The following is a 27,686-nucleotide window of genomic DNA, read 5'->3' as shown; positions in this document are numbered from 1 at the left end:
GGGGAGGGAGGGGTTCAGTAGTTATAATTGGAATGTGGGGTGAGCCTGTGGTGGCAGAGGCCAGCGAGATGTTTCAGCAGTCTGAGGCATGCTGTGTGTTCTCCCGGGGAAGTTGTCCCTGGATCACAGGACTCTGGACTCTGGCGTGCCTCACAGGCTCCTGGGTGGTAGTGCGGATAGTGACCTGTGCTTTCACACAGGATTCTTGGTGGCTGCAGCAACAGCGTTAGTGTTTCATGCCCATCTCTGGGGTCCAAGCTGATAGCCGTGGCTTGTGCCCATCTCCGAAGCTTGTTTAGGCAGTGTTCTGCTTTCTGTGGGCAGATGGGAAAGGAGTCCCCTCTCCTCATGGATCCCAAAATAATGGTCTCTTGCCTCTTAGGCAGGTCCAGACTTTTTCCTGGACTCCTTCCTGGCTAGCTGTGGTGCACTAGCGCCCCTTCAGGCTGTGTTCCTGCAGCCAACCCCAGTCCTCTCCCTGGGATCTGACCTCCGAAGCTGGAGCCTCAGCTCCCAGCCCTCACCTGCCCTAGTGGGTGAGCAGACAAGCCTCTTGGGCTGGTGAGTGCTGGTCGGCACTGATCCTCTGTACAGGAATTTCTCTGCTTTGCCCTCTTCACCCCTGTTGCTGTGCTCTCCTCCATGGCTCCAAACCTTCCCTCCCCTGCCCAACCCCTGTCTCTGTCAATGAAGGGGCTTCCTAGTGTGTGGAAACTTTTCCTCCTTCACAGCCCCCTCCCAGAGGTGCAGGTCCCATCCTTATTCTTTTGTCTCTGTTTTTTCTTTTTTTGTGTTTTGTCCTCCCCAGGTACGTGGGTATTTTCTTGCCTTTTGGGAAGTCTGAGGTCTGCTGCCAGCATTTAGTGGGTGTCCTGTAGGAGCTGTTCCACATGTAGATGTATTTTTGATGTATTTGTGGGGAGGAAGGTGATCTCTATGTCTTACTCCTCCACCATCTGGAACATTCCCCCCAAATACTATACTGTTTTGATTGCTATAGCTTTGTAATACAGTTTGAAATCAGGAAGTGTGATGTCTCCGGATTTGCTCTTCTTGCTCAAGATTGCTTTGGCAACTTGGGGCCTTTTGGAATTCCACACAAATTTTAGGATTGTTTTTTATATTTCTGTGAAAAATGCTACAGAAATTTTGATAGAGATTGCACTGAATCTGTGAACTGCTTTGGGTGTATAGAGGTTTTAATAATATTAATTCTCTTAATTTATGAACATGGAATAACTTTCTATTTATTTGTGTCATCTTTAATTTCTCTTATCAACATTTCATAGTTTTCAGTGTATAGCTCTTTCACTTCCTTGGTTAAATTTATTCCTGAGTATTTTTTTTATGCTATTGCAAATAGACTTGATTTTTTAAAATTTCTTCTTCAGATAGTTTGTTGTTACTGTATAGAAATGCAACTTATTTTTCTATATTGATTTTGTATCCTGCAAATTAACTGAATTCATTTATTAGTCCTAACAGTTTTTTAGTGGAGTATTTAGGGTTTTCTATATATAAGATTATGTTTAGCTTGACTAACTAAGGAAAAAAGGGAAGACTCAAGCAAATAAAATCAGAAATAAAAGAGAAGACATTACAACTGATACCATGGAAATACAAAGGATCATAAGATACTACTATGAATGATTATATGCCAACAAATTAGATAACTCAGAAGAAATGGATCAATTCCCAGAAACATAACCTATCTAGTCTGAATCATGCAGAAATGGAAAATCTGAATATGCCAATAACAAGTAAGGAGATTGATTTAATAATCAAAAATTCCCCAACAAAGAAAAGTCCAGGAGTAGATGGCTTCACTGATGAGTTCCACTGAATATTTAAAGAGTTGATAGCAACCCTTCTTGAACTCTTCAAAAAAATTGAAGATGAAGGAACATTTCCAATCTCATATTTTGTAGCTAAATTACCCTGATACCAAAGGCAGACAAAGCCACTGTAAGGAAAGAAAATTGGCCACTATCTTGATGAATGTTAATGCAAAAATACTCAACAAGATATTAGCAAACTGAATCAACAGCATAGCACATTAAAAATATTATGCACCATGATCAAGTGGGATTTATCCCTGAGATGCACTGATGGTTGAGCATATGCAAATCAATAAATGTGATACACCACATTAACAAAATGAAGGATAAAAATTATCAGATCATCTCAATAGAAGCAGAAAAAACATTTGACAAAATTCAACACCCATAATAAAAACTCTCAAAAAGTTAGGTATAGAAGGAATGTACCTCAACATAATAAAAACCATATATAACAAGCCCATGGTAACATCATACTCAATGGTGCAAAGCTGAAAGCTTTTCCTTTAAGATCAGGAACAAGACAAGACTCTTGCCACTTCTATTCAGAATAGTTCTGGAAGTCCTAGCCAAAGCAATCAGGCAAGAAAAAGAAATTAAAAAGCATCCAAATTGGAAAGGAAGAAGTAAAATGGCCTCACAGAATTTGATGTAATTTCAATAAATAATTCCTTTATTTTATTATTCCTTTAATTTTGTAATATATCCTTCTTTTTTCATCAAACTGTTGAATATACTGAGTGTATTTCTAGGCTTTACATTCTGTTCATTTTACATAGAGTTTAATTTTGCATCTTACTTGCTCTCTAGTCACTTCAGGAGATTAAAGCAGACATATGTAGTACTCAGTTCCTCCTGGTAGTAGGCCTTACTCTTTATCTGAACATCACACCATCTTTTTAAAAGAAAACTAGGTTTTCCTTTAATAAAAAAGTGATATTTGAGCAGGAAATAAATTAGAAAATATAGAAAGGTAATAAGGAAAACTTTAAATCTCACTGCATAAGCCCTACCCTCAGTACTACTCCCCAGAGTTACCCACTGATATTTCCTTGCATGTCCTTTCAGAAAATGTCTATACATATGAAGCCCTGTGTATATATATTCTTTTTACAAAGCAAAATCAGATTATTTCTTCATGCTTTTCTACACTATGATTTTTTTACTCAGCAGTATATGTATTTTGTAGAATCATGCATTTTATTTTTTTTAAGATGTGGATTTTTTTAAAAATAGTAACTTTAAAAAATATTTATTTGGTTGTGCTGCATCATAGTTGCAGCAGGCAGGCTCCTTAGTTGTGTCTCACGGGCTCCTTAGTTATGGCTCACTGACTCCTTAGTTGCAGCATGTGGGTTCCTTAGTAGCAGCAGGCAGGCTCCTTAGTTGTTGCTCATGGGCTCCTTAGTTGTGGCATGCATGTGGGATCTAGTTCCCTGACCAGGGATCGAACTTGGGCCCCCTGCACTGGAAGTGTGGAGTCTTATCCACTGCACCACCAGGGAAGTCCCGAATCTTGCATTTTAGTAACTACATATAGATTTATTCCATTCTTTCTAGTAGCTGAATTGTATTCCATTGTATAGAAATAATTTCTAAAAAGTTTTTAATAGTTCTTTTATCTCAATTTTCTTTTTATAAATAAGCATGATTGTTTATGAATGCAGCAATGGGAGGGTATGGGCTTTGCTGTCACATAGGATTGAAGTCTAATGTTGGTTAAATGACTTGTTTTCTCCTTGGGCAAAATACTTAACCTTTTTAAATCTCACTTTCCTCATCTGTGACATTAGTATAATATGTATTTTGTTAGGCTGTTGGGAAGATTAAATGAGGTAGTAAATGTTTAATGCCTAGTATATAGTACATGAAGAGAAGAAAGGAGAAAACTATATTTAGAAAGCCTACTGGGTTGAAGTTCACTTGGTTTCTGGTTGGTTTTATAGAAATCCTATTTTAGCCCCATTACTGAAACAATAGATTCAAAGTATATGGCAAGACTTCTGTGCTCTGAACAGCCTTAAGGAATCTTAAAGTCATAATTGGCATCTCCTAGAGACAGTTTACCTGTGATAAGTATGTGTGAATATATTTGAATGTTGTATATTTATTGCCATAACAGTTCTGATGTTGAAATTGGCTAGTAGTCTCATTTTAGTGCCCCTTGGTTTGCTTTATAGTCATGAATATCAGAAATTAATAAATAGGAGGAGAGAGGCAGCAGGCTAGGAGAATATTACGCCTATTGAGACCAAAGAAAATATAACTGTGTAAAATATACCTGTTCCATTTTTCTATGTCCCTGTGTCAGTCCTTCCCCAGTCTGGCCTTTGAGCTGTCTCTTAGGACACAACTCTGAAACACTCACAGGAAGATTACCACCTGGATGTCTTTTAGGAGAGCCTGTCTTCTATACAAGGTTCCTGGTAACTCACTGCTTTCTAAATTACAGACAGGAGGGACATTCTTAAGACTAAGCTATAACTGTAATTGATAGCTGCCTGGGGGTATCCTTGGCATAACCTGCAGGGATCATAAATTCTCAGTTTGAACCAAGGAGGCTTTGGGGATTTCTAAATCAGGTACAAGAATTCTGAAATTTTTCCTGGCAGCAGAGTTTTTTCTCTGCCATTCATCCTGTTAACACTTTGGAGAACTTGAGCTGCTTTGTTATTTCCCATATCAAAAAAGGAAAATTTTACTATGGTAGTTTATGAGGGCCTAGGAATCTTAGGCCCCACCTTGCTCCTAGTATAAAGATACTTTGGGGATATTGAGAACCCTGGGTATAAAAGGCCTTTGTCTCTTTCTGTGGTGTCTCTCTACCTGGGACCACAGCCTTGAGACTCTATCTTATTTTTCTTCTCTTATTTATTCATTCAATCATTTATTTATTTATCAACACTTTCACACTCACAATTGTAACCCAGTGTATAGATCCAAGTTTCTTCCTTTCTTTTTTTTGTTTTTCTTTTTGCAGTACGTGGGCCTCCCACTGGTGTGGCCTCTCCCGCTGTGGAGCACAGGCTCGGGATGCACAGGCTCAGTGGCCATGGCTCATGGGCCCAGCCACTCCACGGCATGTGGGATCTTCCTGGACCGGGGCACGAACCCGTGTCCCCTGCATCAGCAGGCAGACTCTCAACCACTACGCCACCAGGGAAGCCCCAAGTTTCTTCCCTTTAAGACTACATTTTAATGGGGAAACCTGACAAATACATAAGTTAAGCAAACAAAGTAATTTTAAAGAGTGGTAAATATTACTTTAGGAAAATAAAGTTGTGCAGTGAGACATAATATGATAGGCTGTAGAGCTTTCTTAGCTAGGCTGTGTAAGGAAGTACTGTCTGAGGAGCAGAGAGCTACATGTAAATCTGGACGGAAGTTCATTCCATGTAGACTAGAGAGACCCTGAAACAGGAAAGGGCCTGACGTATTCCAGGAACAGCAATGGCAACAAAGCCAGTGTCCCTGGAGTAGAATAGAAAATAGGGAGAAGGGTGAGCCATATATAATCAGATTGCTAGTTACCTATTTGATTTTTTTCCCAATCTGCCTTGTGAAAGAGTTTAACACTATTTGATTGCATTGGGAAACTATTGGAGTTTGTTTGTTTGTTTGTTTGTCTTTTACCAAAACAAGTATACTGTCTGATTTTATATTTTGAGAAAATATTTGGACCTCTGTGTAAGAGGCAAAAATGGATGCAAAAGAGCAGTTATGGAGTTATTGTGGAAGATCAGGGAAGTAGTGATGGAGGCTTAGACCAGGATTTTAGGAGTAGAAACATTGATATGTATTAGGGTCCAAATATATTTTGGAGGCAGAACCACTGAAAAATTTATTGATATATAGATATTAGATGTAGGGGAAAGACAGAGATTAAGGACTACTCTAAGTTTTCTGGCCTAAGGTCAATGGTGGGACCATTTGCTGAGTTAAGGAAAATTGGGAAACAGGAAAAAATGGGATATAGGAGTACCATTTTGGTCATATTAAATTTTAAATGAGTATTAGGCATCATGAAGTGGGATCAATGGCCTCAGGGATGAGGCTAGATCTGGGTATACTGATTTGACATTTAAAGCCAGATACTGGTTGAGCTCTTCTAAGAAGTGAGTGGAAATGGAGAAGAGAAAGGGAACCAGAACAAGGACCCTGGATATTATAACATTTAGAGGTCAGGCAGAGGAGGAGGGGCTGAAAAGGAGAAGCTAGTATGTTAGTAGAAGAACATGGTAATTTGGTATCTCAAGAACCTAGAGAAAATAAATCTTTTAAGAAGGTGAAATACCTGTTTGTGTCTTTGATGCCGGGACAACAAGCAGGATGAGTATAGATGAATTGATTGTGAATTTTCACAATAGAAGTCAATAACTACCTTGGTGAAAAGTGTTCAATTCAGTAGTTAAATACAAAATCCTGATTAGAATAAGTTGAGGAGAGTATAAGGTTGAGAAGATGGAGATAATAGGTCTATTCAAAACTTTTGAAAACTTTTGCTACCTAGGGGTAAATTTTTTAAACCAAACATCCAGTGCCCTCTTCTTGCCTCTTCTTTCCCACTGTTGAAAATACAGTAAATGCCTCCTTATCTGACCCTAATGGGACAAGTAGTTAACAGCTTAATTGGAAGAGTGGATTGAATCAGAGAATTATGAAAAATGCGTAAAGTTAAAACACATCAGGATTGACTCACCAGTATTTTGATGTTGTGCTCTTATATTGCTAGTCATATTTCCTTCCCCAGTTTCAGTACAATGATGTATAAAATACTACACAACCTTGTACCTATACAATATGTTTTGAAATTGTAACCTTTTTCATCCCTTCAGTGTTTGTGTGTACCGTGAAATAGTGTAACTCATTAGAAACGTGACCTAATTTAAAAAAAGTACTTTGGGAGATAAGCCTATCTAATAAAATCATCTTTTGGTATCAGAACATTCTAGAAAGGATTTTTATATACAAACAAAAGACAATTTAGGAATAACACATCTGGAAAAATCCACCCAGTAAAAAATAACTGTGGTTATTGATGTTGACTTTAAGAGGAGAAAAGGAAACTAAGATATATAACATTTTTTGAAAGTTAAAATTATATATCATATATAAACTTCTAAGGACAGAAAATATACCATAGTTAACTTATGTTCAGTGTTTAATACAATTTCACATGGAAGTTAGCACTCAGAACTTTTATGGGGATGATAGTGGTCCTCTCTCCATTGGAGGAAACAATTCCATTATTTAGAGGTGTCTGCATTATCCCCATGAGTAATCATTGTTCAAAGGAAAGATGCAGAATGGGAGGGAGAGAGATTCATATTTACACTTTTTCATTAATGTTGATATATATTAAACACTCTCCACATCCCAGAAATTGTGTGAGGGCCTGGGGAAGAAATGGTTCTTGTCCTCTTGGAACTTACATTCTACTGTGTGATGAAAATACATTATGATAAGCACCCTACAGTGCAGGTAGTGAGCACAAAGGGCTATGGAACACAGAAGAGAAGTAGCTGCTCCTATCCTAGGGGATCAGGGAAGGCTTTCCTGATGTGTTCCTTAGTTCCCATTCCTGCTACCTTACTTTAGGTCACCATTGTCTTACACCCAACTTTTAGCCATAGTCTCCTAACTGGTCATCCTGCCTCCTGTCCCTTGCTTCTGTCCACTCTAAATCTAATTTAGAAGCTTTCAGTGTCTCCACATCACCCTCGGGATTAAGTCCAAACACAGCATTATGTCTCAAAAAGTCTTTCTTGGTTGGGATGCCATTTTCCTTCCATCCTAATCTCTAGCTATCCTGTTACACTTGACCCTCAAGTGTAACTAAACTACCTTGAATTCCAAGGACATGCTATGTTCATGCTCATCATCCAAGCCAGAAATATTAGTGTCATCCTTCTCTCTTCCCTTTATCTTGTCCTTTCCATTTAATCAATCATCAAATCCTAAAAATTCTAAGACTAAGCATCTTTGCTGTGGAGTATTTAACTTTTTTTCCTACTTATTAAAATAACCCTGCAACGTTGGTATTCTTACTCCCCTGGTGAAACTGAAGCTAAGAGGGATTAAGTTACCAGTTCAGGATCACATACTTAATAGGTCACAGACCTGGGATGCAAATCAAATTCCATCTGACTGCAAAGCCAAAATGCTCTACCACATTGCCTTTCCACTACTTTTTCAGACTAATGACCATTATGTCTTTGTTCCAAAAATGTTATTACTTTGAGATGTTTAATTTCATTTTGTTTGTTTCTTTCATGGTTATATAAAATCAGTGGCTAACAAAATTGGGCACTAGACTTTTACTTTATATTTCTAAGGGAAAGAAAGTGAGAAATAATTGGAAAGTGTATGAAGCAGGTGTGTTCATTTTAAATCACAGAAAAATAAATTATTTAAAAAGTATTTCAGGCTGATATCACTTCATATGTGGAATCTAACAAAGTTGAATACACAGAGGCATAGAGTAAAATGGTGGTTACCAGGGACAGGGAGTGGGGAGAAATGGGGAGATGTTGGGCAAAAGGTACAAAGTTGCAGTTATGTAAGATGAACAGACTAGAGATCTCATATACAGCATGATAATTATAGTTAATAATTCTGTACTGAATACTGGAAATTTGCTAAGCGAGTAATTTCAGGTCCCTTACCCTCACAAAAAAGGTAACTATGTGAATAAATGGATATGTTAATTAGCTTGACTGTAGTAATGATTTTGCTATGTATACATATGTCAAATCATCTTATTGTAAACCTTCAGTATAATCATTTTTTATTAAAAAAATAAATAATAATCAGGCAAAAATGTGATTATAGTTATGAATCTACTATTAACAAATAAAAATTTAAAAAAATATTGCAAGTGAACTATAGGAAATTCTACCACCCACCCATAGATAACCATTGTTATCAAATTTTGCTGTATTTTATAAAGGTCATATTTATAACACTATACTCACATATCATATTTCTTGCTACTCACTGTTTTGGGAAATGGGCAATATTGAAATTAAAGACCCAGTCTTGAAATCAAAGCTCTTACAATATGGTAGAATTACTTTTTGACTTAAATACATTCAGATCTAAGGGATAAAAAAAGGTCTGACAGACACTGAAGTCCCCGTCTCTTGGTAAATTCACCTGAGTCCCTTGATGAGCCCACAGTCCCAAATTTGTAAAAGTAAGACTACAGTAAAGATAAAAAGTAATACAAATGAGAGTCTACTTTTAGATTGGAGAAATGCTAATGAACAAATTGGAGGCAGGCAGCTGGCTATCACTGAGTAATCCCGCGTTGACTTTGGCAAGGACAGAGCCTGTCTAGCTTAGAGAGATAGCTTCCAAATTAGCCATTATAATTTTAGAACCACAAAGGAATACAGGGGCAGAGAAGTGAGAGAGGAAAGAATGTTTTCCTCAAATTTTGACACGGGAGGGGCAGAAAATTTCACGTGGAATCACTGTACCCACTTTTAATCTTTTAATACATCAGAAAAATTTTAAACAACTTTTTTTGTATTTATATATACATGACAAATAATCATTGCAAGCAGAGCAGAGTATTTGAATAGTGATTAGATACATTTTTATGTCAAATGAATAGGTATGGTCTTTTTCAATTTGTTCTGTTTCAGTTTCAGCCAGAGATAAGTATTTATGAAGTGAACAACTGTCTAACCTAAGGGGAAATATGGAACATTTGCTTTTCTACTCTCTACTGAAGATTGAAATTGGTTCTATCACAGAGTTAGTCTCCGAAGATTAGTGGAATCTATGTTTTATTTCTGGTACTGTTGATTTAAAATATTTGAGAATAAAGACAAAAGGACAGAAAATTCCAGGTAGTGGAAGACAAGGGCCACTGCCTAGCTTCCAGTCTTCTAATATATCTTACAACCAGTAAGGAACAAGAAAGTGTAAATAAAATTTCACATAAACCATGCCCATGGTATAACTTGAAAACAGAGAATGATCAAACTTCAAAATAACAGTAATAAGAAAAGGGAAAAAACCTACTAAATCCTAGTGCAAGATCTCATCTTCCCGACTCTCCTCCTCTACCCTGGCTTGCTTTGGTGCAAGCAAGGACAGACCAAGAAAAACTACAGGGAAGAGAGAAGAAGAAGGCTAGTGAATACTCTCTCATTGATCTATAACTACTGTCAGAAATACTAAGCTGACCCTAAGTCTGAAAAATACTAAAAAATGTGCCCTGGTAGATCAGAGCCTGAACTATAGGTAAAGGACTATAGGGAATGTATGGTTTCAAAGAGCATTCTTCAAAATGTGTACCATCTGGGGGAAAGGTAAAAATGATGTGAAAAGCTCCCTTTGGCTATTAGGTAGTGAAAGATAAAAGAAGTGAAAAAGAAACTTCACTTCAAATTTCTGGTTATCTATTGTCTGTCCTGGAAGACAATAGATGACCAGAAATTTGGAGGATATACAACCTCATCTCCCACCACCAAAATAGCAACAATCCACTGACCTATCTGAGCTTTGAAATACTGACAGAGAGGGTGCAATTGAACTAGGAATCTTGTACAACAAAAAAAAAGGAACAGAAAAAAGTTCCAGGTGTCCTGCATCCTTACCAAAACATGGTAGGATCATTCTCTTTAATTTTAGCCATCCTAATAAGTATGCAATTGTATCTTATAAAGGTTATCATTTACATTTCTTTAATGGCTAATAATTTTGAGCATTTTTTCCTATGCTTATTTGTCATTGATATTTATTTTTTGATGATTTAAAATCTGTCAAATCTTTGCTTATTTTTAAGCGGGTTCTTTGTTTTATTGGATTATTTCTTACCTTTTCAATTGAATTTTTATTATTGAATTTTGAAAGTTCTTTATATATTCTGGATGCAAGTCCTTTATTAGGTAGGTAATTTGCAGGCATTTTCTCCTAGTCAGTGGCTTTCCTTTTAATTCTCTTAACATTGTCTTTCAAAAAGTGAAAGCTCTTCATCTTGATGAAGGCTAGTTTACCAATTTTTTAAAATTCATGTATCATTATTTTGATATCATATCTAAAATCCTTTGCTATTCCAAGTTGTCAAATTTATAGGCATAAGGTAGTTCATAATATTCTCCTATTATCCTTTTAAATCTGTAGAATCTGTAATGATGCCACGTTTTTCATTCTTGGCATTGATAATTTGTGTTTTCTATCTTTTTTTTTCTAATCTGCTAGAGCTTTATAGATTGCATTGATCTCCTAAAAAAAAACCCCTCTATATAATGCTGTCACTGAAGCTACACCAAACAATTTCTTATAGGCAGTCAATCCAGGTTATATCTACTCATGCTTTCATCCATTCAGCAGACATTTACTGAGAATTTACTAGGTGCATTGAGAATACATTAGGAAAAATACCCTATACCTTTATAGAATCTACATTCTTATGAGAGAGGCAGACAGTAAACAAGATAAATAATTAAAACACATAGATGTTGTGATATGTGGTAAGATGGGAAAAAAAGCAGGGAATGTTAGAGATTAGGATTTTACCTTTAAATAGTAACCAGGGAAGGCCTCAATGAGAAGGTGAAGACCTAAAGAAACTGGGGGTGTGTACTCAGATACCAGGGGCAGAGTTTCCAGGCAGAGGGTAGAAGAAGTGCAAAAGAGCCAGCACATTTGGTACATAAAGGAAGAGTAAGGAGGTCAGTGTGGCTGGAGAAAAAGGATTGAGTGGGGTTGGGTTCCCATACAGGGTGGATACAGAGAACCAATAAAAAGTCAGATTGTGCTGGGCCTTCCTTATAGGTCATAGTAAGGACTCTGCTTTTGTTTGAGACAGGGAGCCTTTGTAGGGTTTTGAGATGAGAGGTGATACAATCTAACTAACATTTTAAAAGTATTACTTTGCTATGTGGTAAGAATAGTCTTTCTTGGATGGTGGTGATTGCAAAGAGGCATGGGAAGCAGGATAGAATCTATAGCAATAATCTAGATGAAAAGGCCTGGGCTAGGATGGGAGCATGACACCGGGATTTTTTTTCTTGAGTAACTAGAAGATTGGAGTGCCATTAACTGAGATGGGGAACAAGATAAGAGAAGCAGTTTTGGAGAAAACATCATATTGTTGAATGTTTTCCCTCAGTTTTCACCTGATTTCAGGTTATTCTGCTTAGTCTGTATCCTCAAAGCTGTTGAAAATGAAGATAAATATTCTACTTATTTAAAATAAAGAGAATAAAATTAGTATTAACTGTAATGGTCTTTAGAGATTGCTTTAAAAGCAAGAAAATAGAAGACCAGAGAGGAAAACTGATGTTTTTCTCTGAGTTGAATTGGTGGTAAACATCGGAGTGACCCAGCTGGCTCAGTGCCACAGTAACATCAATGAGTGAATTTACTCATGGATTGTATCACTACTCTGGGCTTCAGAGAAGAAATGTAGATTATAGACTCAGCCAACTCTTTGGCCTTTTCTGCTTTGACCTGACCACAATCTATATGGGAATAAATTTAGCACCAGCTATGGAAATATCTGAGGAACGATAGTTGTTTGTTAAATTTGATCTTTATCATAAGAAAGTTCCCCTTAACAGGACCAGAAACTAATTTCCTTTAAATAACTAATTTATTTTAAGGTAATAGCATCTTGGAGTGAAAATGAATCAACAGTTCAGGGTTACAAGAAGCTATTTAACATTGGGCAAGTTACTTTGGGCCTCAGTTTTCTCATATAGAAGGTAACTATATAATTTTTTTAAATAATTTATATATATTCCCTCTTACGGAAAAATTTAAGGCAGATACCTGAAAAGTGAGAAAGTTGAAAGAGATAATTTCTAAGTGCCATTCTGATACTTTCAGTCTGTGATTCTACTATTATTGCCTTGGTAGGTAAAGTGAAAGTGATGCAGAAATGTATCCCATACATTCAGACATTTAAGTAACTTACATTCACTAAGTGACTGATGGCAATAATAATCATAGATAAGATGCTTAGAGAGACTATGACCCTTGGGCAGGGTTCTCAATTTTAAGCGTTCTAGCAGAGCAATATAATGCAGTTAATAAAAAAATGGTTTGAGTTATAACTATAGGAACTGAAGTTCATTATTACCATAAAAGAAGAATTGTAAGTTAAGAATAACTTCTCTGTAGAATCGTAGACCCTTATTTTTTGTTCACGTGATACCAAAGCCTCCAGAAGTTAGTCAGCTAGGTTTGCTTTATGTTGTATTAAAGCAATGACTTCACTGGTTTCACTGAGTTTGTTTTTTCCTTTTCGCCTTACTTTAGAGAAGTCATATAACTTTTATAGCTCAAGTTGTCTTGACAGTCCCATTTTAAATAGAAGCTCATTGACCATGCCTCTAAAAGTTGAATATAGCTGAAAATGGAGATAGACACATTCTATCCTTGGCTCAGCATAACTAGTAGCTTTATAGCCAGTACGGCTAGTCTCGCTACGTAACTTCCAGTGCAATTCAGTGTTTTGTTTTAGTGAAATTGGTTTTTAAAGATACAGACAAAAGAGGAGATGAAGTGAAGACCTTGGCTGATAACCTACATCTAGAGGACTTATGGAATAAGTAGGAAAAGGGCGAGCCCCTCTCCTCTCTGAGGTGATTTGCCTTGACTTACTCCTTTGTAGCAGAGTCACGAGCAGCAGAAGGCTGGCCAGATACCTTGCCAGATGTCTGGCCAGATGCTGCAGCTCTGGCGAGCCCCGTGTTTCCTAGGATTCCAGGCAATATGTCACTGCCTAACCTACAGGGGACTGTCAACTGTCAGGGAAGCTGGAACCAGACATTGAACCACAGACTCTGCTCTTCTTGTCATATATAGGAGCCTTCCCCCAACAGTGTGACAGTGGCAATATTTCCTTTTCCTTATTCTTCCAGGTTTGTGCTAAGTACTTAATTTTTCCAAACTGATCTATATTATTTAGGGCATACAAATATGGAAAAGCTATAACAATAAAGTTGAGAACGTTTAACCCAAAAGCTAGGTGGTGGTGTAGTGGTCACTTGTTGGAGTGCAGGGGGAGATAGTACTAATTCAAAATGGGCACACAGAAGTTTCCAGAGTTATCAGTGATCTAATTCTTAGAGGACGGATGGGGGACAGGGTGGGTAAATGGTGTTAATTTTATTATTAAACTTAAATCGTAGCTCTTTTCAGCATGTATGTTTCACAGTAATAAAAATAAGATTTAAAAAATGAAATACAATATCTGCAAAGCTAAGTTTACAATCTTGCTTTACTATTTGTTACTAGTATGAGCTCAAGGAGTGTTCTATAGATCATAACTAGTTCTAGGTACTGTAGAGAAGTCATAAACAATTTCTTAAGGTACTCAGTCTTAGCTTTATTTTTCAGCTGTATTAAAAAATATAACAACAACAAAAACAACACTTTTCCCTATGCATACCATTTCTTTTTTTTTTTTCACCATTTCTGATCCTTATTGATCACCGAATATTTCTTCATGTGTAAAGTGGAAGTAACAAAGCCAACTTTACCAACTGCAGTGAAAATTAAATGAAATAACATCTATAAAGTAATTGACACATAATAAACCCTAGTAGTTGTCGGTTCTCATCCTCCCAGTTCTAGTCAAATTAATATAAAATATATGTTCATAAGTGTTTTTCCAATAATTGTATTTATGTTATTTTATTTTTTGTTGAGAGATAATTGACATATAACATTGTATTAATTTTAGCTGTGCAACTTAATGATTTGACATTCGTATGTATTGCAAAATAATCACCACAATAAGTTTAGTTAACATCCATCACCACATATAGTTACAGATATTTTTTTCTTGTGATGATATTTTTTTGAGGTACGTGGGTCACTCACTGTTGTGGCCTCTCCCGTTGCGGAGCACAGGCTCCGGATGTGCAGGCCCAGCGGCCATAGCTCATGGGCCCAGCCGCTCCACGACACGTGGGATCTTCCCGGACTGGGGCACGAACCCGTGTCCCCTGCATTGGCAGGCGGACTCTCAACCACTGCACCACCAGGGAAGCATTGATAACTTTTAAGATCCACTCCCTTAGCAACTTTCAGTTATCTTATAACTGGTAGTTTGTACCTTTGGCCCCCTTCACCCATTTTGACCCCACTCCCTACTCCCTGCCTCTGGCAACCACCCATCTGTTCTCTGTGTCTATGAGTTAAGGTTTTTTGTTGTTGTTGTTTTGTTTTGCTTTATTTAGATGCCACATATAAGTGAGATTGTACAGTGTTTTGTTTTTTTTCTCTGTCTGACTTATTTTACTTAGCATAATGCCCTTAGCCCACCCATGTTGTTGCAAATAGCAGGGTTTTCTGTTTTTTTTTAACAGCTGAATAATGTTTAATTGTATATATGCATCACATTTTATTTATCCATTCATTCACCTATGGACACTAAAGTTGTTTCCATGTCTTGGCTGTTGTAAATAATGTTGCAATGAACATGGGGGGACGCAGATATCTTTTTGAAATAGTGATTTCATTTTCTTTGAATACATACCCAAATAGGATTACTGAATCATATGGTAGTTCTATTTTTAATTTTTTGAGGAACTTCCATACTGTTTTCCATAGCAGCTGCATCAATTTACATTCCTACCAACATTGCACATGCGTTTTAATTTTATTTATATAAATTTTATAAAATTTTATTTATAAAGCTAGAAAAATTATAGTAACTACATAGTGAACTTACAACTTTACTTGACACAATTGGCATGCTCAAAATCAAACTCTACCAAATTGCCATGTTTCATTCTCACTGAGGGTGGACAAGTATATTTGAATTTATTACAAGTAAAAATTATTTTAAAATACAGTAGAATAATAATAAAAATTAAGACTATTTATTGAGCACTTATTATTATCAAGTAGTAAATGCTTTACATTATCTTTACCTCAATGAGAATAATAAGAGTACATACTACATAAGATTGTTAAGCTTCCTTAAGACTTGCAGAACACTTAGTATTATGCAAGGGCTATAACTGATATTTCCAAATAAAATACATACAATATTATAATCCTCTCACAAATCCTGTGAAATAGGGTCATTATTATCCTTATTTTGGAGGAAGCCAGGGAGTCAAAAAATGGGCACATCAGAACCTGAATCCATGTCGGGTTACTCAAGCATTTGTGCTTTAACCACGGTGAATCTGAATCATTTGATGAAACTTTACGAATTTGGTCACAAGATGAGGAAAAAAAATGTGTAGCTTTACAAAGTCTGACATTGCTATACTAGGAATGGTATAAAGGACAAAGTTATATAGATTAGTTTTGAAAGTCATTGGGACAACATTTACTATTTATGATGATTTCTAACACTTTGCCCTATATTTCAAAGGAACCAGCCTATTTAAAAGAGAGCATTGTGGATTATTGGAAGATCTTAGTTGTATCAAGTGAGTATATAAAAATTGGTTGATTTAGCCTTGTGGCCATTCTAATATTCAGACATAAAATTATTTTATCCCACAGATTCATGAGCTAAAACCTGATGTGTTGTTAATTAGATTGCATCCTTCTGGGTAGGAGAAATCCTAAATGAATACACTGTCATTTTGTAGGAAGTGAAGCAGATGTGGTTATACCTACAGGGTAGTCTGTCTACCTTCCCCTCAACTGCCTGAATGATGCAGGGACATTATGAAGAGTCACCCTTACTTGGTAAATGCAGGATACACTTTTCAAAATTTGACTCTCTGACAGCACAGGAAGCTTGTGTAGTATGGTTGTTATACATTTGGTCATTGATTGATGATAAATGATATTCTAATTGTATAGTAAAAAATAAGTTCTTGATATGGAATAAAATGGGTTAAGAAACTCCTAAAAATGTGACAAAACAGAATACTCTCCATTAATTTTTCTTTTCATCCTTTTTTCTTTCTATTAATTATTCATTCACTTGTAGATTCATAGACATTTTGTGCCTGTCTTGTTCTTGGCACTGGAAATTGAAGATGGATTTGGGTTTTAAGAGCACATGTAAGGGGGACTTCCCTGGCAGCCCAGTGGTTAAGACTTCCTCTTCCAATGCAGGGGTTGTGGGTTCGATCCCTGGTTGGGGAACTAAGATACCATATGCCTCACAGCTAAAAAACCAAAACGTAAAACAGAAGCAATATTGTACAAATTCAATAAAGACTTTAAAAATGGTCCACATCAAAAAATTCTTTAAAAAAAATAAAGAGCTCATGTATACAAGAACGGTAAGGGAAATACACAATCAAGGGAAGAAGAGAAAATAATAGAACATAGTTTAAGAACAGTGTGAGCAATAATGAAGTACAGAATATTCTAAAGATTAAAAAAAAAACTAAGGCAATGAAAATGGCTTGTTAGCCATGTTTACGTACAGAGCAAGGAGAAAAACAAGGAAGGGTCAATCTGTTATTTTAGGCATATGATACAAATTTAAGAGATTGCATTGGGGAAAGGAAAGCCATTTAATGACTACTTACCTTCCACCTTGTTTATTAAACAGAACATCTTCAAACTGGAAAGCTTTGAACAATTACAGTTAAGAAGGGTTTGAAGTTCATAAGAAATGAGGTGTCGAATTGCCTTAAGCTGAATGTCATGAGTCACCAATTTCATAGTAACCCTGAAAAGTAACTACTATTCCTCACCCCCATCCATCCATTTAATAGCTAAGGAATCTGATGCTCAGAGAGATGATACAGCTAGTAAGTGACAGAGTCCAGATTCCCAACAAAGTCCTTCTTTCTTCAAAGCAATGTTCTTCCCAGTACTTGGCATAGCTCCCCAGATCCCTAAAGACTCAGTTCTCAGGAACCATAAATTTGTTCTTAATTTTCCTAAACTTGTGAACTTGAATTATGTAAGCTCCAAATTCCTCAGAACAAAACCCCTTGAGCTGGAGACCCAATAGTTGAATTCTGAAGCTTGAATCTCCTAAAATGGAATCCTTATCTCGTTGGGAGTTACCTAAATTTTCACCTTTCTGCCCTAAGGTATAAATGCTATGTGTTGAACCGAGATCAACAATGGAACCCAGGTCTCAGCTTCTAAACCCTGAGCCCTCAATCTTCAGTTAACCTGAGCCAGGAATAAGAAGTCCCTTGGGGGAGGGAACTCCTGTACACTCCAGTCATAATGGACATCTTTCCATTTTCTCTGGACTACTGACTTATACAAACAAGTATGGTTCTCTTTGCCTGGAGTGTTTTTCTCCTCTTCCATCCCTTCTGCTAACTTTTCCTTCTTTCTTACAAGAAGGGAAATGTCTTCAGAAGGCTTTCCCTGACCAACAGGTTGAGTTGAAAACTCCTTGTTATTCATTTATATGGCACATTATACTTTTTCTTTAATAACATGCATTACCCTCTAACCTTCTGTTTACTTTTCTCCTTTCTGCCATGCCTTAAGTGCCTTTCCTTGCTGTGTCCCCCATGTGCCTAGCATAGTGCCTTGAAGCGCAAATATTTGAACTGATGAATGAGTAAACTGTTAAGATCCTGATGGTGAATGTGAGGTGTGATAGTGGTATCTAAAATTGTGCTGAATCAGCAGCAAAGAAAGGCATTCCATAATTTTGTTTTTCAAATAAATTAAACTATGTACTGCATCCTTTAGTCATCTTCCTCTATAGTTGTACTCTCTTATACATTCCAGGTGCATATAGACTTAAACCTGCATTGTGAGTGGTTGGATCTAGCCCCGGAGGTAGAGATTGAGAGCATGTTCCAGATCTGTTATTGCAGTCTAGCACTGTTATCTCCAGCAGTCAGCAGCTTCAGCCTGTGCTGAACACACAATCTAAACAATTCTGAATGTTTCTATATCACATTACCCACTTTCTCACCCTCAGAATCAGAGTTGTTCCTCCTAAGCCTTATATGAACATTAACTTAAATGTGGATGGATGAATCTTACTTAAAAGCTCATTTTTTAAAATAATGGATTGCCTGAAATTGAATGTGGGTATATTTCCTGACAGATAGCTTATAGAGGGAAAATTAAGCTCAGAAAGGTGAGAACCGATGATGCATCAGTGACTCATAATAAAAAATTAAACACATCATTTTCTCTATGCATATGTTTTCATCAGTGATTTCTGAAGGATATAATCATGGCAAAGTCAAATTCACGTAGAGAGCATGTGTTGAGTGTTTTTGGCTTGGCTCTCATGGTCCACTCTTCGCACACTCTCCTCTGCCTGGCAGGTTGACATCAATGCAGACTGTGTAGATGGCATCAATGGGCTCCTTTGTCCCCTGCCCTTGGGTTGGGTACAGCCCATGGGAGAGCCCCTCCATGATATCAGAGGGCAGGAGAGTGAGGTCAGGGTATCAATTCCACTGGCTCTCTCCTGGTGGGTTGGCTGTTACCCTCAACCAAAGGTCAGAAATGCTGTCAAGTGGCCCTTGCCTTACAGTTACCCTGTTTAACTTCTTAGCTTGTAACTTCTTCTTCCTTTTGCCCCTTCAGGCTGAAGCCTACACTGTCCTAGACTGGGTACTGTAGGGCACCATGCTGGATTTCCCAAACTTCTGCCAACACATTCCTAGAGTCTCTTCATTAAAGTCATCAGATTACCCAATTTATGTATTCTGTCTTTTTCCTGTCTGGAATCTGTTTTATACAGAAGTTATTGTTGAATGGGCAAATATGCTTGTGTAATACACAGGACTATGATAGCTGTTGATAATAGAAGCAAAAGTTTAAACCTGTTTCTTTGATGAGATAATTGGGGTATATTTTGCTTGTATTAGACATAAACTTTTTTATATTTCCAAGAGTACTCTATCAAAATAGATCAAAATAAATGCATGTGCCCAGAAATCTACAAAAGAGCGTTTCAAAGAAGGATGACATGACACATGAAATAAACCACAAGCTGAAGGCTGAAAAGAAACAATGAAATTTCAGACTTAGTTGTTTTACAAAAAAGTAAAGTTTCTATAACTCTTCCATTATTTACTCATGTTTTCATTTTCTCATATAGTTTGGTTTCTACTTTGTACAAGTGAGATGTCAACTGGTGATAAAAATAAACAAACAAAAAATATATAACATGCACAAGACATTTTTCAGTCACACTTTTGCTGGTTCCTAACTAAAAGTGACAAACAGTTCAGGCTTCTATCATTTTGCTTCTCAGAATAATAAGGCAGTGTTGTGATGTAGTGTGACTGATCAAATAGAACATTAGTATTTGATGAAATGAGAGGAGTCCATGGGGAAAATCGAAGCTAACTGAATCAAAATAAAGAACTGTTACTTTGAAAAATATCTGGAGGTTAAAGGGATTTGATAATGCATTGTGAAGATGGGTGTGAAGATGGGTGGTTATGCTCTATGCACAGTGTCAAGGATAAACAGAGCAATAGAGGTGAGAGAATATTAGTTTTGCCTTTAAGTACAAGAAAATCTCCACTTCTGGATCAAAGACAAGTCACAAGGATGTCATTTAAAAAATATGCCTTTCAATTTTCTTCATTCGCTATTGAGCTTGATGCTTATTTGAAATGAATGTAAACTATTAGATGTACTCCAGGACACATTGTGGTTAAACTTTCATGTTGTGTTCCTTTTTTTTTTTTTTTTGTAGGATTGTATATCGTAGTGATTTGCTATTGGCTTAATAGAGGGCAAACAGGCTTTGATTTTTATTCCTTTGACAAGAGGGACTCATGCATTTGAAGTTATGTACAGAGCACTTGCAGTGTGCCTTTCTACTAAGTGCTGGGAATCCAGTGGTGAATAAGGCAAAGTAGTCCTTGCTCTCATGGGAGTAGTCCTTGCTCCCTCAACCCCAGAGGAAGGACCAGGAATGTGTGGCTAGAGATTAAGTAGAGTAAAAACAGTCTCATTGTTATAAAATTAGAATAAAATTACTTTGATCATTTATCCTCCTAAAGTAGTATGCAAAATTGCTACTTGTGTTTGTTGTTAATCTCTAAATATCTACGTCTAACTTTTCCCATGGATAATTGTGCATGTAATTTTTCCCATGGATAATTGTGCATGTAATAAAATATACATTCTAGAATTTCCTTAATTTTCACCTTCCTAGGATACATCTAAAAGTCTACTCCTGTGGCTCTTCCATGCTGCTTGGAATAGTTACATGCCATTTATGTTTCAACATTTTTGCTTTAGTAGAATTGTGCTTTATTTAAATATTTCAAGGATTTTTGAAGCAAAAAATAAAAGTGAAGCTAGATACTTAATATAGAGCTTAGTTTGTATAGGAGCAGTTCTATTTGATAAAAGTGCATCATATTTGAACAGGATGTAGAGGAAATTACTGCACGTGCTCTGGCCTCAAGCACACAGTCCATTTGACTCAAAAGCTAATTCACATTGCTGGCACTTTCAGTAGAGATGGATTATTCCATCTCTCACTATCTGGGGCAACAGGAACTATTCTGCCAGCAAAAAGAATAAGGAAAATGAGGTATGTAAAAACTGCTGTTTTCATGACCTAATCAATATTTGAGTAACATGGGGGCAGTGGCTAGATACACTCTTCCTAGAACTGGTATTTATGTACTGTGATAAAGCAAATTACAAAAATACAGTCATGAATATGTAGGTTACTGAATATTCAGCCATGCTAAATATAGCTAGAAGGATGAAGAAAACAATCTTAATAAATATTTTTCTTAAACAGAAGAGCACACTTTGCAAAAGTGTGCCCTTTAGCTGGAACGAAAACGTGTCTTTTGTTGACATAATGCTTTGGGCTATTGTTCCTCTTTCTAGTAGACAATTTTTCTAGGTTACATTTGCAATTAATGTACAATTCTATAATATAGCCTTATAAAATCCATTCTATAATCTGGCAATATCTAGTATCTTTCTTGAAAGTCTTCAAATATTTGTCATTTAAAAAGCTGTTTTACACATTTTGCTTTTGCATTTGAACAAGGATTAAGCAGCACTGCTTATGATAAAATACTATACATGAAGCCTTTTGTTGCTTCTTTAGACTGAAGTTGGGAATGATAAGGAGACAGTAAATGATGCATTTGTCAACGTACAAACACTTTTCCTTTATCTCACTACCCATGCAAAGAGTACTGCCTTCATTGTACATTTAAGTTTTCTTCCTAAAACAATCTTAAACACCTCTGTAAACATTATTTATCTGGCTTTTTCATTGACAGAGTGCTAAAGAGATGATGATAATCCAGGCCTTTTAATAAAAACATATCTGAAATTTATGCAACTGCAAATGATTAAAATTTGTGATAGAGACAGGAAAAGATTTGAAACTGAAGAGAACATTTTCCCTGGAAATATCCTCCCTGTTCTTCAAAAGGATGGAAGTTATAGGTATGAAAGCCATAATAGTTTAGAAGGAAATAGGATATATCCTTAGGATTAGTGCCTTGCCAGTATGGAACTTGCCATTATTCAAATTAATAAGATTAAAATCATAAATCATTATTTTAAAAGTTTAGAATTAAAGATGTCACAGCTCATGCTTATTCTACCTCAATGTAAATTTAGAGGTGTTATATGAACAAATAAAACTTTGGAAACTAGGTTAAAAATTGAGATATGAGTAAAGTTACTAATCATAATTTTTCTTTCTATAAAAAGACAAAAACCACTTATATCAATTACCATCACAGTCCTTGGCTTTTTGTGGTTTTTCTAATTGAATAACAGCTGAAAATTTATAAAGTCAGTGTCCTCTTCTTCATATAAATGCATATTCTTATGGCTGTAAAAATGATGAAATCCAAATTTAAGTGCTTTCCACATTCATAATTTCAATTGATCCTAGAAGTAATCCTGTAAATTAGGCTGGTATAATTATTTCTCTCAATCTTATGAAAAAAAAGAACAAAAAAGAGGCTTGATCCTTCATCTTTTGGTACTTGGCATTATTTTGTGTCAATTTTGTGTCCTTTTTTTTTAGTTACACAAAAACCTTTCTTGCGCTACCAGTACTTTCATCTCACTTTTATAAATCCCCTGATCCTAGCTCTTTTCTCCTTTAATTTTACAGGTTTTCATTTTCAAAGCATTAACCATGTTCAGCAGATACCTCCCCTCCCCCTAATCTTTGAACTTCCTCTTGGAAGGATCACTAGTTATTTGAGGAAAAACTTTAATATAAAGTATTAAACAAACATAAAAAATATAAAAACAAACATAAGAAAAGCAACTTAGGAATAACTTATCTGAAGTGTTCTGATCTGTGTTAGAGTTTTTAACACTGATGTCCCCAGAATTAGATAAGATACTGTGTCTTTGAAAGCAGAAAATATCTTATAAACAGAAACATTTGAAGAATAAAAGATGTTCTTAAAAATTAAAAATATAATAGCAGAAAAAATTTTTCAAAAGATATATTAGAGGATAAAGTTGAAGAAATATTTCAGAGTACAATTCAAAAAGATAAACCATTGGAAAATAGAAGAGAAAAGATAAGAAAGTAAAATGATATTCCAGAATGTCCAACATCCAAAACAAAGGAGTTCCAGAAACAAAGAACACTGTAAACAAGAATCAAAACTATCAGAGAAATAAATCAAAAATATTCTTCAGAAAAGAAGGACATGTTTTTCCACATTAAAAGGTTTACTGAGTGCCTAGAACTATAGAGGAAAAGAGATTTCCTTCAATAAAAAAGATCATGTAATTGTAGGGCACCAGAGAGAAAGAGAATTTCTAGAATCATACTCCTTGATAACAACTAACAAAAACTAGAATCTAACAGAATAAGACTTTCAAAATTATTGTCACCCTAAAATTCTCTACCCAGTCAAGCTACCAATTACGTTTGGAGATAAGACAAATTCATTTTTAGACATGCAACATTTCAAGAAATTTATTTCCTAGGCCTCCTTTCTCAGTCAGCTCCTGGAGGATGTACTCCATCCTCCAGGGAGTAAACTAAAAAAGAGGAAGATCTGGGATACAGACAATAAGGAACCCAACACAAGAGCAAAGCAAACAGATCCTTGGAATGATGCTAAAAGGAAGATTCAAAGACAACATATATTCACCAAGTCTAAATAGCAACTGGTCCAGATGAACAGATCAGAAGATGACAGGGAGATTCTTCAAGAAGCTAAAATTGAAAAAAAAAAAAACACATAGTATGTTGAATGTATTAAAAGAAGATTTATACTAAAGGAGAAGAGTTTTGTTGAATTTCATAAATACATAGAACATTAAGCATATGAATACAGAAAGATGATTTTTAAAGACTGGGTTGCAGGACACAGGGAAGCTGTACCAGAAGACACCACAGTATAGTATATACTACTTGTCATAGCTATAGCTAGCACCTGCATTGTCATAATGTAAATAGCTACCTAACAAAAGTTATAATATAACTATACTGGAATGATAAGGGACCATGAAGCATGTGTGTGTGTGTGTGTGTGTGTATGAGAGAGAGAGAGAGAGAGAGAGAGAGAGAGAGAGAGAGAAGGATGTGAAGGTAAGGTGGGAGATTGTGAAAGTGAGCTAAATACTCAACTTTCATAATGGGAATTCTGTAGATAATACCAAATCTGGAAAAGCAAGAAACAGCAATATTATGAAGTTATATGGATATAAGGATTTAAATTATAAAATAACCAGCTAAAATAGTTGAAATGTATTTCCTCTGGGGATCAGGATATGGAGAAGGTGAAGAATAAGGGACTGCTGTTTTTTGTAACAAGCTTTTAGAGTCTGTAAACATGCACATGCATAATTTGGGTACAACTTAAAATAGAATTGGAAACAAAACAATAGCTATAGAAAGCAAAATAGATATATAAATCATTCTCTTATTACTTAATAAAAGCTATGGATACATTACCTAAAGACCTATCTTAAAAATTACTAGTATTATAGCATATGTTTGGCTATGGCCCTTAATGTCATTTTTTTTAAAATTACATAGTTGTCAGTAAAACATCAGCCTGGTTAGTTTTGAAGAGGCCATGACTGGCTAAAGGGTTCACTGCTGAACGAAAAATTTTTTTAAAAATTTGTGACTATAGCAGCATAATCTTGAAGCTCCTTGGAGAGCCACAACTTATTTCTGAGTTGCTGACATTTTGCTAACTTCTTTGAGCATCACACTGCCGTTGTCAACATTGCCTGGAGCTTTGGTAAAAAGATCGATAAGGGTTAGTATGCAAAGAAAATTAGGTTCTCGTAGCCTGGCCACATCGGAGGGGAAGATGGCTTATGGGGTCTTTGGATCTATTTAAATTCTCTTTATATGGGGAAGTTTGTGACAGTCTTTGAAGGGGGATGACTTTTAGAACATTTATAAAGAGAAGAAGCGTCTATTACATTAATCATCAATCACACCTTTCTTCTTCTTTTCAGGCTCCCCTTTAACCTGGCTCTTCCGTATTCTGCAGGAACTTGTCCTTTTTGGGTTTCCAGTTAGTGATAGTGACAAAGCTTCAGCCCTTCAAACTCAAAAACACCTTAAGACATAAAGTTATGAATCACTAGGGAAAAAAATCCTCATTGCAGCATTTCGATCAGAGGAGGAATCACTTTTTCTTATCACAGAACGAAAGCCAACATTGAAGGCTGGCCTCCACTTTGACCACGGTCTCCATCACAGACTCATTCCTTCCCACTTACCACCTGGATCACAACTTTCTCAAGTTACCAGTGATTTTTAGAACAATGCCTAACAGAGTCCAATCCATTAATTGTCCCTGTTGATGAAACCTACGCCGTGGCAGTTGATCCCTCTGCTGGAGAAAGCTCTCTACCTATACCTGACCTCATCACACTCTCCCCAAACACACTGTCACCTGACTCCTGCTATCCTTCCATTTTCAGCATGTCACTTTCTCCCAGAAGATAGGTTAGATGCCCCTGCTATAAGTTTATCATGACAATTAAACAGCTGATAACAAGGCAATGTGCTAATTGCCCATTTCTCCCTTTGAACTGCAAGATTTTTAAGGACAGAAAGGTTTCTTTTTTTTTTTTTTTTTCACTATTGCTTTTTTCCAGATCTTATATAATGCCTGGCACTGGCATAGGAGGGACTCAATAAATATATGTTGACTTGAATGGATTTGCTATTTTCCTACTTATTTTTTATATTTTCACATTCTATGTCATAACGGTGACATTTTGGGTCTTTCTTATATCTATACTATCTGTGATTGAAAATACACATTAATCTCTGTGTGCATGGCACAGAGAGATTATGGGAATTGCCAGAATCTCCAACCCAAATTAAAATATTAAAATCTGCAAAGTGCTTGGCTTTCTAAAATGAGAAGTTTTTGGAATCCATTAACAAATAAATGCATCTTCATTTGTATTATAGTTGGTCTAGAGATGATGAGACAACATCTAATATACTTGAGGATTGCATTAGATGAATGGTAGGTCATTTTACACACTAAAATGCTCTTAATATGATCTGTTCACAATCTTTCTATTTTATTACAGCCGGGGTACCGACAATAGACTGACCCACCGGCGGCAGACAGTTCTCCGTGAGAAGGGGAGAAGGTTAGCTAACCGAGGACCAGCATACATGTTTAATGATCACTCAACAAACCTATCTATTGAGGAGGAACGCTTTTTAGATGCAGCTGAATATGGCAACATCCCAGTGGTAAGGAAAATGTTAGAAGAATGCCTCTCACTCAATGTTAACTGTGTGGATTACATGGGCCAGAATGCCCTGCAGCTGGCAGTGGCCAATGAACATCTGGAAATTACAGAACTTCTTCTCAAGAAAGAAAATCTCTCTCGTGTTGGGGATGCCTTACTTTTAGCTATTAGTAAAGGTTATGTTCGGATTGTGGAAGCCATTCTCAGTCATCCAGCTTTTGCTGAAGGCAAGCGGTTAGCAACCAGCCCCAGTCAGTCTGAACTCCAGCAAGATGATTTTTATGCCTATGATGAAGACGGAACACGGTTCTCCCATGATGTGACTCCAATCGTTCTGGCTGCCCACTGCCAGGAATATGAAATTGTGCACACCCTCTTGCGGAAGGGTGCTCGGATTGAACGGCCTCATGACTATTTCTGCAAGTGCTGCGAATGCAACCAGAAACAGAAGCATGACTCCTTCAGCCATTCCAGATCTAGAATTAATGCCTACAAAGGTCTGGCAAGCCCAGCTTACCTGTCATTGTCTAGTGAAGATCCAGTCATGACAGCTTTAGAGCTTAGCAATGAGCTGGCAGTGCTGGCCAACATTGAGAAAGAGTTCAAGGTAGGTCTTTAAAAGTCGAAGTCAAGGTATATTTACAAGCTTCCACTATGTACTCACACTCTGCTAGGTATCTAGACAGTAGGCAATTTTACATGTTTTTTTTGCCAACAAGCTCATTATTATATAGAGTAAAAGTTGTGATCACTACCATTTGGAGATGATCTACTATACACTAGACATTTTACATTTATTATGTCTAATTCTTATCACAACCTTGAGAAGACCTTAGTTCCTTTTCAGGTGTAGAAATGGAGGAATAGAAAGGTTAAGTAAGGCCCAAGATCCACAACTGGTAAAATGACAGAGCTGGGATCAGAATCCATGGATGCTGATCTCTAAAACCCAGATTCTGTCTCCTGTAAAACACTGTTTCTATATTCAGAGCATGGTGATAGCTGCTGTTGAGGTCAGAAAGATGAATATGATAAAGGAAGTCATAGTTTGACTTGAGAGACAGATGCATGCATGCATAAATATGGTATAAAAAGAAATGAAACTACTAGATAGGGCTATAAGCTGTGTGCTGTAGCAGTTCAGAGAAAGCAGTATTTAATTCAGATTAGGTGTCGGGGAAGTTATGTGTAAAATGGTATTTCAGCTGTATATGGCAGAATGAGTAGCATTTTGGAAGGCAGAGAATGAGGGAGAAGATA

At 36.4% G+C, this 27,686-nt stretch overlaps 1 protein-coding gene across 8 annotated transcripts in view; it reads left to right on the top strand.

The window, feature by feature from the left end:
• TRPC6 (transient receptor potential cation channel subfamily C member 6) overlaps positions 1-27,686 on the top strand; it is a 129,705-nt gene that overhangs the window by 40,573 nt on the left and 61,446 nt on the right. For 6 of the 8 annotated variants that reach the window (XM_082628697.1, XM_082628694.1, XM_082628699.1 and 3 more), the window contains exon 2: positions 26,259-27,033. In XM_082628697.1, coding sequence (XP_082484823.1) covers positions 26,259-27,033 — 775 coding nt within the window. Of the gene's footprint in view, positions 1-12,457; positions 12,560-22,038; positions 22,155-26,258; positions 27,034-27,686 lie in introns of those variants that run through there. The other 2 variants (XM_082628696.1, XM_082628695.1) reach the window with 2 other exon arrangements.

Source organism: Mesoplodon mirus (assembly GCF_964341445.2).
Source record: "Mesoplodon mirus genome assembly, chromosome: 7".
NCBI lineage: Eukaryota > Metazoa > Chordata > Mammalia > Artiodactyla > Ziphiidae > Mesoplodon > Mesoplodon mirus.
Note: the sequence above shows the minus strand (reverse complement) of the source record. Positions and strands in the feature narration are given on the sequence as shown.